Consider the following 14627-nt stretch of genomic DNA (forward strand, 5'->3'; position numbering starts at 1 on the left):
ATACAAGCTTGAATACCAAAGTTCAAGTTAACAAACAGATGTACAGTACAGCAAAATTATGTAATCTGTTCACAAATGGATTTGGTCAAAAAGTAACCAACAAATACCGGAAAGGAAAATTCCTTTAGAAGTCAGAATGCTCGGCACCTTCCAGAATTTCATCAGTGGACTTCTTACACAGTATGCAACAACTTTATACCATAATAAAAATAAAATGATTATCCCTGTCCATACAGAACAACTGAATGTGTTTATACCTTACTAGAAATAAATCAACAATCCTCATCCTCATAGGAAAAAACAAATAATCAATAGCTCTATGGAAGCTGAGGAAGTTCAGTAACCTAACATTCAATTTTTAGGCAGATATATTTGTTCGCTTGGAGAAAGTAGTTGCCAAGACAAATTAATTGTTATCTTAAACTAAAAAGCAATAATAGAAAAAAATGACTTTCTTTTAGGAGAACGATGTGAAATGAGAGGTACGGTTTGCTTACTTCATCTTCCGTTGCACTTTTTGGCAGCCTTACATGGATGGCATGGATTCCAATCTAAGTTAACAAATAAATGAAAACACATTCATTATTCGTTATAGAAAAATGTACCACGAGCACTACTTTTATATACGGTATAACTAGGTTTGCAGTTTCTTCAGCCTTTTTTATTTAAAAATAATTCTTCTATGAAGGACTTAGCAGAAACAAAAAGTTTGAAGTTTCAAGGTAGAGGCTGAAGGAATAGTTTTCTTTTTATTAGATCGAATTTGATGAGCTCCTGTGTCATTCCTCACCTCAGCTGCAGCTTTTAGCTTCATACTGATATAAAGATTAGAGTCATCCCGATTTCCAACCTGCAACAAAAAATATATTTTTTTAATATTTAGTAATTACTGACAATATGAGTCAGAATCATCATATAGGAAAAAAAGTGTTAGTAAATTGCAGAGAAATCCAAGAAAGCTCAAGTCAAAGCAATGATTGCTGCAAGAGCACTTTAATTTATACTAGACTCACCCGCCTTTTAAGGTGATCGACTTTTAAGTTGACCACTTCTTAAGGCAATTCACTATGTAGATCAATTTGATATTTTATACAGACTCATTAATTTGGTTATATTGCATTTGAGCGGTATTACTTTAATACTCGTAGTTTCTGTTATTTTTGTGATGAAATGTAAACTTTTTTTCTGTATTGAGGTCGCCCTTTTGAACCCCCCTGATATTTACTACACGGTGAGGCATTTGTACTCCATCAACATTATTTATTTCCAGAGACATAATTTTGTCTGTTTTTCCAGCACATCGCGCACAAAAGCAAGGGAACGAAGGGAGCACCAGAACTCTGCTCACATCATGTCGCTTCGTACCGCAAGCTGTAAGTAGTAAGTCTGTGATAAGCGGAATACCGCTACGCTTTCCACTCATGGGACGGAAGGACAATCCCGACCGCTTTTATATAGTAAGAAAGAAGAAGATGATATCGCACAGTCTGGAGTAGAAAATCATCTTTTACCTGGAAAAACAAAACTACAAATCCCATCGTGCATTGCAAAATGGACGGGGCGTGTGTGAAACTCTGTGCCTGCGTAGCACTCACAGGACGGAAGGACAATCCCGACCTCTTTTATATAGTAAGATAGATTGTAATCAGAAATGAGCAACAGAGAAGTCTGGAATACCACATCATGACACAATACAGTGACTGGCTCCCTCAGAACCAACATACACAACCCTAAACCAAGGCTCCAGAGGGCTCTTCTGATCTATCATATTTCAATATGGTGCTTCTGTTTTGACCTTTTTTTTTTTTTTAAGCCAAATTATTTAGACATCGGGCGGCACGGTGGCGCAGTGGTAGCGCTGCTGCCTCGCAGTTAGGAGACCGGTTCGCTTCCGGTCCTCCCTGTGTGGAGTTTGCATGTTCTCCCGTGTCTGCGTGGGTTTCCTCTGGGCGCTCCGGTTTCAACCCACAGTCCAAAGACATGCCGGTTAGGTGGATTGGCGATTCTAAAATTGGCCCTGGTGTGTTTGTGTGTGTCCTGCGGTGGGTTGGCACCCTGCCCAGGATTGGTTCCTGCCTTGTGCCCTGTGTTGGCTGGGATTGGCTCCAGCAGACCCCCGTGACCCTATTCGGATTCAGCGGGTTAGAAAATGGATGGATGGATGGATTTAGACATCATTTAGACAAACACTTTTCATAACAATACAAATGTTTAATAGTAAATCTTCTTAACAGTAGCAAAATGTCTAACTGGAGAAAATGCAGATGATGTGACTGCTGCTAAAGTGTCTAAAGCAGTGGTGTCAAACTCCAGTCCTGGACAGCCACAGTGGCTGCAGGTTTTCATTCTAACCCTTTTCTTAATTTGTGACCTGTTATTGCTGCCAACTTCTTTTGAAACAATTTTAATTGATGTGCTGTTGAAGAGTTCAACCCCTCAATGGCTTCTTTTTCCTTAATTAGCAGCCAAACAATAAGATACAAAATGAGCCGAAGCAGGACCAGCAAGCAGTGTCCATCATACAATATCTGAAAAGAAAGAAAGATGAAGGTCTCAGGAATGTTCATCTGCTCAGGTCCCCAATAACATTTTAATGGTTCTCTTAGAAAAGATGAAATCAACAATTTTGTAAATGTCTGCTATTGCACAATGAGAGCAGCAACAAGCCATGGAATTAAAGAACGAGTTTAATGGACGACAAGAATCACCACTTGGATAAGCAACTGGTTGGAGTTGAAGGCCCCGACTTAGTTGTTCTTCTGTTGGCTTACTCACATCACATTTCACCCACCTCCAACTCGTCACTTGAGTTGTTGTCGTCTTCGCACAGTCCAGATGCACCTGTGACTCACATAGACTTTCTGTGTTCCTGCAGGAGCATCTAAGAAGACGCATGTTTGTCGCGAATGCGAATTGCTGTATGTAGCGTGTAAAACAGTGTGCTATGGTGCATGCAGTCGTGCGTCGTAACTGAAAACTCGTTTTTTAAAGACTGCTCACTTCATTGTGTTTTAACCTCAGTTGTAAAGGAATGTTTTAAGGATCCCATGGGATACCCCTCGCAAACCGTTTCACACGCTGCATATGGCGATTCACCTCCGCGAGAAACATGCCTCTATGAACAGTCAACGTGGGTCGGAGCTGCATGTGACCTCTACAACAGACGAATATAAATGACGCCGGTTTTTCAGTGTCATCATCATCATGTTTTTCATCATCAAGTCCTTCCATGAGAACCCTAAATACAAATGGCGCTTTTCCACTGCATAGTACGGCACAGCACGGTTCAGTACAGCTCACCTTGGTTCGGCTCAGTTTGCGTTTCGACTGCAGTTTAGTACCGCTTTAGAGTGGGTGGGATTATTCACGTGTCGTTATAGTTGCGCCTCTACTGCTCGCTCTTCATTTTTAACTTGTCCCTACACTGTTTGTAAGTCCGATGGTAGCCATGTGCGCCCAAGAGCTTAGCGACCTCCTGAAAAACTTTTTTATTTCGCGTCGCCCCATCCAGCTCTCGCTGGATCCGCTCCTCGGCTACCAACGAGGAACGTCTGTACTTCCTCAATAGACCACGAAACAGCCATTTTTGGTTAAAACAAAATGGTGCGTCCGAACCTTTGCTGGCTGTGCTAAAAATCTAGTGGGTCTGTTGTGTCTCGTGTTGCAAGTTCAGTGACGCAGTAATGACGATTTTCTCCGCCAATCAGTGACCAGCAGAGTTTACCGTCACATTTTGGTAGCGGTTCGCGCTTGGAACCTCGGCTGAGGTGGTACGAAAAAAAGCACCAGGTACCAGGTACTGTTCCCAGTGGAAAACCCCTAAAAGTGAGCTGAACTGAACCGTGTCGTGCCGTACTATGCAGTGGAAAAGCGCCTAAAGAGGACTGTTTCATTTATGTTAGGTAGATTGCCCAGAGGGGACTGGGTGGTCTCATGGTCTGGAATCCCTGCAGATTTTTTTTCTCCAGCCGTCTGGAGTTTTTTTGTTTTTCTGTCCACCCTGGCCATGGACCTTATTTATTCTATGTTAATTAATGTTGACTTATTTTTACTGTCTTCTATTTTTCTGTTCTTCATTTTGTTAAAGCACTTTGAGCTACATTTTTTGTATGAAAATGTGCTATACACTAATCCCTCACTATATCGCGCTTTGACTTTCGCGGTTTCGCTCTATCACGGATTTTATATGAAAGCATAACTAAATATATAACGCAGATTTTTCGCTGCTTCGCGGGTTCTGCGGACAATGTGTCTTTTTACTTCCTGTACATGCTCCCTCAGTTGGTTTGCCCAGTTGATTTCATACAAGGGGCTATTGGTGGATGACTGAGAAGCTAACCAATCAGAGCACGCAGTTAAGTTCCTGCCTGCTGAATGCAGTGTTAACCAGAAAGTTTGTCTCACTCATTCAGCATCAGCGTGTTTCGCTGTGTAAAGAGTTGTGCTCTTTGTGTTTATCTTTGTGTATAGTCAAGCCCTTCATTATGGCTCCAAAGCGATCTGCTACTGCTTCAGGGGCGTGCCCAAGCATAAGCGGAAGATGTTAGCGATTGCTGAAAAGGTAAGCGTTTTGGATTTGTTGAAGGCTACGATTCTTTTATTTAAAAGTAGGAAAGGAATATAAGATCTACGGCGCAGTGTCCTTTTAACCAGGGTGTAAAACGAGTTGTAAGTGGATGTAATAAGGCAGTAGTCTGGATGGAATCTGCTTTAGGGATTTGGATTGAAGACTGCAAGAAGAAGAAGAACGGCAGTGCTACACAATCGCCTGATGTGGCACCTTTAAGGGCTGTAACGCTCTCCTTTGTTGTGCAGTAAAATAAAACTCATTGTTATCGGACAAGTCATCGTGTCATTGTTGGTGAGTAACCATAATTAATTTTCTACTTACAGTACTTAGTACATGTATGTACGTTTAGTGTCACTGTACACACATTTACTGTATACTATTTTTGTTGCATTGTACGTATTTATTGCTGGTGGCATGTCTATCGTAATGGCTGTAACATGTGATATCGGAGACACTCAATATCTTTAAAATAATATTTAGGTTTTACTGTATATAAACAGTGTGTTTATATACATAATTTCAATGAATCTTACCTAATATCTAAGAGAATACAAAGGGGTTATGCTGTATAACTCTGGGGAATATTTATAAACAGTGTGGGAGAGTTTATAAGGGCTTAAAATATATAAAAATAACCATACAAACATATGGTTTCTACTTGTGGATTTTCACCTATCGCGGGGGGATCTGGAACGCAAACCCCCGCGATCGAGGAGGGATTACTGTATAAATAAATGTTGTTGTTGTTGTCGTCGCGTCCGAGTTGGTGGGCGTAGCTCTGTGAGTTGTCGTCTTATCCAATGGTCTTGGAGTTGGTGGGCGTGGCTCCTTCCTGCGTCGCCATAGGTGTCTCACTTGTCGGCGGCTTAGTGAATTCACGCCCCTTCCGGCGTGCTTTCCATGGTTGTCTTGTGTTAGTGAATTATATATAGAGATTCTGGCTGCAACTGGGGTTGGGCACCAGGGGTCTTGCCACCCCAAAGTAGGCTACATAAAAAATCTGTTATAATTGCATTCTGGGTTACGTTTACTACCATAACACTTATTTTTTGTCAACTAAAAAAATCTAGTAGAAATTAGTCTTAAGTTTCAGTATTTGTAAGTTCCATTGACACAAACTGCATCCTGAGAAGTTGAACAGTAATAGTGGTCTTTTTGAGCAAGGGTTAATAAAGTGTAATTATATACACACATTAGTAAAGCACAATTTAAAAAGTCTGATCATAACCATAAAGCCATAGTGGAGTGTTTATGAAACTAATTACACTCTTTGTACAGCTGGGCTGTGCTCACTCTGCATTATTACAAACATGCTTTGTTTTTCAGGAATTAGTCCTTATTCTTCACAATTCCTGTTATATCTCAAATGGATGTCAAAAAGGTTTGGAAAGCTGTAGTTTGAACTTGGACATAAATGCTGTTCAAATTAATGAACAGTAATGTCATCGAGTACTAATTAATAAATTCTAATGATGTGTAGGTAAAACTGTAAAATAGTGTCTATACCTTGAGTTAGACATAAATATTGTATACATTAATTCGTTCATCTATTTTTGTGTTCTTTAATCAGTTTAATAATTAAAATAAGTCCAATTGGTATGCATTTAATCCATCTGCTGTCCAGACCTTACTATAAAAAATGCTTGATTTGAAGAGAACTACAATTTTTTTTAATCTGCATATTGCAGGAAATGAACACATTAAACACTACACTAGGTAAGAGACACACACATACCTGTAAGATGGCAAGGCCTGGTCCAAAACCTGGCATTTCAGCTTTTATTTTGGTGACTTCCTCTTTTAGTCTCTCACGAATTTGGCTGGAGGAAACACAGAAACAGAGGTGTCATTTCTTTGGCTGCTGCCAGTCCAGTACAGATGAAAAATACAAAGCATTACTGGGGCATTCTTACTGAGAGATCGAAGACCCCGGAACAAGGAGGGCAAACAATCTTCTTCCTCCCAAGCCACTGAGTAGGCAGCTCAGCCTCAAAGCCTCCCTGAAAACCATGACCAACAAGCCCAGAGAAAGAGTTTGGTCTGAATGTTCCCACGCTTTTACAAAAAGCATGCACTTGCTGGAACACTGAAAACAAAACGGATTGTACTAAGTAACATGCTGGCACCTCGGAGTACAAAGCAGGGGCATTCTCCAGGGCCACCAGCTGCAAATGTTGCTTTTGCCAGATATCTTAGACCAGGGGCACTGTGCTTATCATGCTTTTTTCTTCCCACAATCTGCCAACAAATTCATCGGGTCAGGCCGAGTCTCTCAAGGTCAGCCAGCAGGCCTAAGAATACAGTTTTTAGTTAAAATATAACCAATAGTACACGCATAAGAAAGGCTTCAATTGCTTAAGCATCAACTAAAATGAGTGTGCTGGTTAGCATTAAAAAATGATTTTAGATATTCTATAATTTCTTAGAAGGCATCATAGCTTATGAATCACATCTAATAACCAAGTAGTTACAGTTTTATGAAAAGTTACATGTCCTTTTTAGAATTATAAGGGAAAGTTCAGACTCTAGTAAGAACAAAGCTTTCGGTTCTACCACATTAACACGACTGCCAACAGCCTGTGAAAATAAACAACTAGCAGAAATTAATAAAGAACAATTTTTAAAATTGGTCGATTTGTTAACACCAACAGTAGCTGCCAATATTCCGGCACAAGGTTTATCTAACACCTTTATTTTCTCTCAAAGCCACATCACTGACTTTGTATGCTTGGGCCTAGAGACTGAAGGACTGTGCTTTGGGGACATAACTGCAACACAAATGGAGATATGCAACAAATGCACAGGGAGTTTCTTGACTCTACAATGGAAGGGTGAACAAGACTGGCAAAGCACCTAGCAGGATACGAGCCGCTTCCTAAACTTGCACGCATTACAACTCTGATTTTTTCATAAGATATCTTTTACAGGGGCGCACTGTGCCTCTGTCAAAGCCAATATGTTGGTATAACAGCTCACTGGAGTTGGGCAGCAAGAAGGTACCATGATTAGCATGTGTGAACGTATCACAGCTTCCTGCCTAGTTTCAAGTCACATATTTTTGTGGAGTCTGTACAATCTCCCTATGCTTGGTTATTTTTTACTGTGTGCAAGGGTATAAATGAGTTTACAACTAAAATCATGTGAATGCTTGAAGTCGCAAAACTAAAACATGCAAATATCGAAGACTGACATCCTCGTACACTTTTTAATTCAAAAGCACTGAAACTCAAAATTATTTTTTAACGAGACTTTGTTTTATGCTACTTAAAATATTAAGGAAAGAGAAAACTTGCTGTCTGTATAAGTGTTCAGTGTGAACACTTTAAATATTTTGTACAGTCTGCTTTTTCAGCCTTAAAAGATTTGTCTTTCAGGGAAAGTCTACCTAAGCTGTTCAGTGTGATTTTTATCCTTCAGGTGCTTTTGCTTCAGATTTTTGAGGTTAGGTTGGATGACACCTGTGCACCATAAATTTCAAACAGTGCCACGCGTTCTCAATTGGATGTAGATCCAAGGATTTGCAAGACATTCACCTTTGTGTCCCAGAATCACTCCTGGGTCACACTTAACCTTGCGCTTGGGACTGTTGTTCTGCTAAATGATGAGCTTTCATTCAAGATTCAAGTTTTTAGCAGTATGAAACAGGTCCTCTCCCTGCCCCATGGCATAATGCTACCATCACAATACTTCACTCTAGGTGTGAGCAGTGTCACACTTGCACCTTAAGTGAGTCACTCTCCTGCTTTTTGGAAAACTCCAGGCATCCTTTCACAGGAGTCTTTTTAAATAATGGCGTCTTTTATGGCACCCTCCCATTGAGGCCTGTGTTACAGAGAACTCCAATCTTTACTCCAGTCTCACTTACTCAACTCTGCAATTGCTTCAAAGTGATTGTTGACCTCTCCATGACCTACCTCACAATGGAGCTGGATTACCTGCTAACCTTTTACGACCGTTTGAAGAGGTTATCTGCTAGGACAAAAACAGAGTTAACCTGCTCCAGGAGTTTGCAAACACAACTGGGAAACACCAGCATCAGTGCTACGGACTCTACCAATGGCCCAGAAGAGAGGAGCGAGGAAAGAGGCTGTATAGGAGGTCTTTGCCATTCGAATGCAAAAAATGTTGCATATATCCTGTAGAAAAGCCATCGGTGGACTCACCCTGGCCACCTATGCTGTTGCTCACAGCTCCCTCAATCATCGACTACGCTTTCAAAACCCTAAGTGAAGCCCAATTAGTTAAGGAAAACAAATGTCTCCCAAACAACCAGAACCTTTGCAAAACCTCTCATAACTATTTGAAGGCAAGGAAGCTGGTTTAGTTCCATGTACACAACCTCAACTTTGAAGAAGCTGAGAAATCCCAGTGGAAGCAAGTCGAAGCAAGTCAGCAACAGCCACCATGTGAAAGACCTGACCCAGCAGGTTACCGGCCTTGTCCTTCTGAAAAGTTCACGGGTGTCCCTAATCCCCATCTGCAAAAAGAATGGCTGATGCAAATAATTGATGTGCTTATGGAAGATTAAAAACTCCTCAGCATGTGTCTGCAGCTATCCAGAATAGAATAAGGCGAGTATAATGGCCAATATTCAAATATGCAGGAGCTATTACAGTGATAATATGAAGCTATTCTCAGCCATAAGAAAGAGAAGAAGCAAACACAAAACCTAACAAGTTATACCTATTACAATTTGTCAACAAAATAATTTTATTTTGCGAAATTCTTTTTTAAAATCATTGAAAAAATTAACTGTGCACTACATTTGCTAGGCAAACATTGGGTCTTAACAATCCTGTAAATGAGAATGTGATCCTAGGTAATAGCATTACTAAATTAATGTTCAACTTTTTATTATTGTCATCTTCACTTGGCCGATTGGTTTATGGCAATTAAATGATTCTGCACTTTGCTACTTTGAGATATGCTCCGGACTTAGTTGCACACTAAACACCCTATTGAGATTACAGCAAAGAACATGCAGTCTGCCTAATCTCAGATTTGAGGGAAGGTCAGCATTACTCACAGATGTTATTACAAATATGGCCAAAATGCATACATTTACAGTATGAATTCAAACATGTATATTCAATAAAGTAACAGGATATCTTTTACAGGGGCGCGCTGTGCCTCTGTCAAAGCCAATATGTTGGTATAATAGCTCACTGGAGTTGGGCAGCAAGAAGGTACCATGATTAGCATGTGTTGAACGTATCACAGCTTCCTGCCCAGTTTCAAGTCACATATTTTTGTGGAGTCTGTACAATCTCCCTATGCTTGGTTATTTTTTATTTGGAATTTGTATTTTATCCTTCGCCATAGAGAACTAGTGTCCTGTACAGAAGAGGTTGTTGCCTTGTAGCAAAAGGTACCAGCATAACGTCAGGCTCCACCCAAGCTTTTAGTGAACTAAACAGGTTTCGCAAATATTTACGTGCATATCAAGAGTTAAGTCATACTCAGAAGAGCACTGTGGACCTTGCATGTGCTTGCCAGGTCTATGTAGTAGTGCTGGGAGGTATGACCAAAATTCTATATCACGGTATTTTTCTAAATTATTCCAGCTTCACGGTATTCGACGATATTTTGTTCCCATGCATGAGTTAACCCGATTTTCCACTGCAATTACTGCAGTAGGCTGGCTAAGAATAACCTATTCCATTGTCATGAGAATTGTACATACACTGCTCACAAAAATTAAAGGAACACTTTAAAAGAAACACATTAGATACATCAGATCTCAATATGAAGTTGGATATCTATACAAATAACGACAGGGCAATGTCTTAGGAACAAAAGGATGCCAAGTCTTTTAATGGAAATAAAAGTTTTCTGCCTACAGAGGGCTCAATTGTGTAGACACCCTAAAATCAGAGTGAAATGAAGATGTGGCAGGCTAGTCCATTTTTTCAAAAACTTCATTTCTGCTACTCAAAATGCTTTTCAGTATCTTGTGTGGCCCCCACGAGCTTGTATGCATGCTTGACAACGTCGGGGCATGCTCCTAATGAGACGACGCATGGTGTCTTGTGGCATTTCCTCCCAGATCTGTATGAGGGCATCCCTGAGCTGTTGTACAGTCTGAGGAGCAACCTGGCGCCTAATGGACCGAAACATAATGTCCCACAGATGTTCTATTGGGTTTAAGTCAGGGGATCATGAAGGCCATTCAATTGTTTCAATTCCTTCATCCTCCAGGTACTGCCTGCATACTCTTGCCACATGAGGCGGGCATTGTCGTGCATTAGGGGAAACCAGGACCTACTGCACCAGCGTAGGGTCTGACAATGGGTTCAAGGATTTCATCTCGATACCTTATGGCAGTCAGAGCACCATTTCCTACGCAGTAGATGTCTGTGCGTCCCTCCATGGATATGCCTCCCCAGACCATCACTGACCCACCACCAAACCTGTCATGTTGAACGCGTTGCAGGCAGCATATCGTTCTCCTTGTCTTCTCCAGACTCTTTTACGTCTATCACAGCTGCTCCGGGTGAACCTGCTCTCGTCTGTAAAAGTACAGGCCAGTGGCGGACTTGCCAATTCTGGTGTTCTTGAGCAAATGCCAGTCGAGCTCCACGGTGCTGGGCAGTGAGCACAGGGCCCACTACAGGACGTCGGGCCCTCAGGCCATCTTCATGAAGTCTGTTCCTGATTGTTTGGGTAGAGACATTCACACCAGTGGCCCTCTGGAGGTCATTCTGTAGGGCACGAGCAGTGCTCAGCCTGTTCCGCCTTGCACAAAGGAGCAGGTATCGGTCCTGCTGATGGGTTGAGGACCTTCTACGGCCCTGTCCAGCTCTCCGAGAATAACAGCCAGTCTCCTGAAATCTCCTCCATGTTCTGGAGATTGTGCTGGGAGACACATTAAACCTTCTTGCTGCAGCACGTGTGGATGTGCCATCCTGGAGAAGTTGGACAACCTGTGCAACTTCTGTAGGGTTAAGGAATCGCCTCATACTGCCAGTAGAGATGATTACTCAAGCCAAAACTAGCACGAGTGGAAAACCAGCCAACAAAGATCAAGAGGGAGAAACTTGAAATGACCTCCACATGTAAAACCAGTCCTGTTTTGAGGGTTTTCTAATTGTTGCCACTTTAGTGCACCTGTCGTTAAGTCCATGAACACCAATACAGCTGAAAGTGATTAACAATGACCTCAGCTGCTTAACCAACCAGAAAATTATCAGACAGGTTTAAATGATTTCATGCCAGGCCCAATAAAAAAAAGTGTTCCTTTAATTTTTGTGAGCAGTGTAGTACAAAAAATAATTTAATGTGCACACAAGTATTAATACAGGTTTGCATGGCCCCGTAAAGTTACAGTTTTTAAGGGGTTGGCACTAATGAAGAGAAGGAATCACATTGCATGACAGTTGCAGTCAAAATATAGAACCTCTTTATTGAACAAACTTTGCAAACAACATATTTTCAACCATCCAAAGACGCATTTAGACTTAGTAAAATATCCAGAGGTGCTTGTCAAAAGTTATATTGACTGAACATGTCTTAGAAAAGGAATAAATAGTGAATATGTTTTGAAAACCAACTACACTTTCTGTTAATGTTAACAATTTCTGTCCACTGACACGTTAAAGTGACTTTTTAAACAACTTTACCATCATTAAACTGCATAATATTTAAACTAATAAATAATAACAATAAAATAAATAACAGTGCAACTTCCAGTAATAATACTATTACTTCAAGACTTCAAGCCCAGGTGCATTACACAGTATTCACCAAATAAAAATAAAATAAAACAAGTACAACTTGGTGACTTTACCAACTGAACCATCATTAAGGCAAATTGCATTAATATGGACTGTGAACGCTGGCCCCGGCACAGACAGACAGACATCATATTTTCAATCCACACACTGTTTATTATGTACACTATTTACAGTTTTCTCACGTGCACCCCCAGTGCCCTCTCGCACCGATTTCCCCCAAAGTCCAGGCCCACAGTCTCTTGTGCCTTCCTGGCTGCCTCCAGTCCTTCCTCAAGCTCTGTCCGCTTCCTCCCGACATCCACCAATGACTGGAGGGAGGCGGCCCCTTATTTAATGCTCCCGGATGAGCCCCAGGTGTTTCCGGCATCTGCTCCTTAGCCACGCCCCAGCGTGGCGGAAGTGTCGGCTGTCTTCCTGGCAGATCTCCGGCCACACCTAAAGTCTTCCGGGATAATTAGGCACTGGGCGCCACCTGGCGGTGGCCACGGTCCCTACAGGGCTGGGCTTCCATGCCCTGTACCCGAGGCCCCCTGCCTAACCAGGACGGACGCCCCCACTCTGTCTGGAGGAGGCACTCGCCCTCCTCTGGCCCTCCAAGGCGTCCCGGCCGGGCTCCAGCCCCAGCCGAGGACCGTACGGGATAGACCGGCATCGGAGCGCCGCCTGGCGGCGACCACGGGCCCCTACAGTCCCCAACAGAACCAGGACGGACGCCCCCTCGCGGTCTGGAGGAGGCACAAGCCCTCCTCACGTCCTTCTGGGCGTCCCGGCCGGACTCCAGCCCCAGCCGGGGACCCCATGGGATAAACCGGCATCGGGGCACCGCCTGGCGGTGGCCACGGGCCCCTACAGGGCTGGGCTTCCATGCCCTTGACCCGTGGCTCCCAACAGAACCAGGATGGACGCCCCCTCGCGGTCTGGAGGAGGCACAAGCCCTCCTCGACCACAGGACCTTGCTTCAAGCTAAGCTACTGTATATACATAAATAATAAAACTGCAACTTGCATTTATAATGCTATTTGTGGTATACCCCTACGGAAGCGAATTAGGGTCACGGTGAAGAAAAAAAAATACGGACACAGGGAAGAAATAAAAAACTATATGTTGAGAATAAAGTCAACATTTACACTTTATTCTCATAGTTTATTTTAGAATTAAAGTAGAATGTCGTCAACTAAACTTCATCCTAAAATCAATGTTTAATTTACTAGATTTTCTCAAACCCCGTCATGACTTAATGTAGCACATTAAATGCTTTGTGTCAAGTGTTCCCCGACCCAGTTGTTCATCGCTACGCGCTTCTAAAACGGACTTCCTCTACACTAAGAGGTGGCGCAGGCAGCAATCACCACACATAATACATTCATTTCATGATACTCCTGCTCTCTGAACATTTAGAATGCTAAGATAAAGACTTCGTATAATTTTCATGATGAAATGCATTAAAGCAGGTATTAAACATGCACAGTAGTGTGGCGGTAGTGCTGCTCCCTCACAGTAAGGGGTCCCCAGGTGTAGAGAACTTTATGGCAGGTGTGACGAGGCTCCAAAAAACTGGATGTACGAATGGGTATCGCACAGGTTTAACTTAAATATTGTGTGAATGTTGGGTTCATGATCTGGTGTTCGGAGACACGAACACGGAAATCAGTGGATGTTCATCTGAGCGGGCTTTCTTTATTGCATGCATGCTGTCTCTGTCTGACGTACCAAACCCCCAGTTCCTATCCTTCCTTTTTCTTTCTCCACATAAGCAATTACCACATGATAAACGTCTTTGTGAAATTAAAACTTGTTAAAATCTTAGACCATGGAGTGTTCAGAACTTTAAAAAAAAAAAAAAAACCTTTGTTATACATGTTTAATTATGCCATCCATTCAGGGATGCGCCCATCCCAGCAAGCACTGTGTGGTAATCCTGAACAGGGCGCCAGTACATCGCAGGGTGAATACGAGAAATACATGCACTAGCAGGGTTAATATAGCATAACAAAACTCCACATCCTACATGACTTTGTGAGGAAACTGAATCACGCCGAGTAAACCCACCAGGAAAAACATGCAAATTCAAAGCAGGGAACACCCGGGACCCCATTGCTGCGAGGCTGCAGTGCAACCTCCATGCCACCGTGCCCCCACATGATTAATACATGCTTTAATGCATTTCATCATGAAAATTATACCAAGTATTTATCTTAGCATTCTAAATGTTCAAGGAGCAGGAATATCATGAAATGAATGTATTCTGTGTGCTGCCTGCGTCTCCTCTTAGTGCAAGAGGAAGTCAGTTTAAGAAGCACGTAGCGATTAACATGGCTCCGGGA

The 14627-nt window shown here is 42.2% G+C and overlaps 1 protein-coding gene across 1 annotated transcript in view; it reads right to left on the minus strand.

Annotated features, from left to right (window-relative positions):
• LOC120518354 (C-1-tetrahydrofolate synthase, cytoplasmic-like) overlaps window positions 1-14627 on the minus strand; it is an 87135-nt gene that overhangs the window by 60102 nt on the left and 12406 nt on the right. The window contains exons 2-4 of the mRNA XM_039741118.1: window positions 6306-6390; window positions 791-850; window positions 498-551 (exon numbers count right to left, since the gene is read on the minus strand). Coding sequence (XP_039597052.1) covers window positions 498-551; window positions 791-850; window positions 6306-6390 — 199 coding nt within the window. The remainder of the gene's footprint in view (window positions 1-497; window positions 552-790; window positions 851-6305; window positions 6391-14627) is intronic.

This window comes from Polypterus senegalus, chromosome 18 (genome assembly GCF_016835505.1).
Source record: "Polypterus senegalus isolate Bchr_013 chromosome 18, ASM1683550v1, whole genome shotgun sequence".
In the NCBI taxonomy this organism is placed as follows: Eukaryota; Metazoa; Chordata; class Cladistia; order Polypteriformes; family Polypteridae; genus Polypterus; species Polypterus senegalus.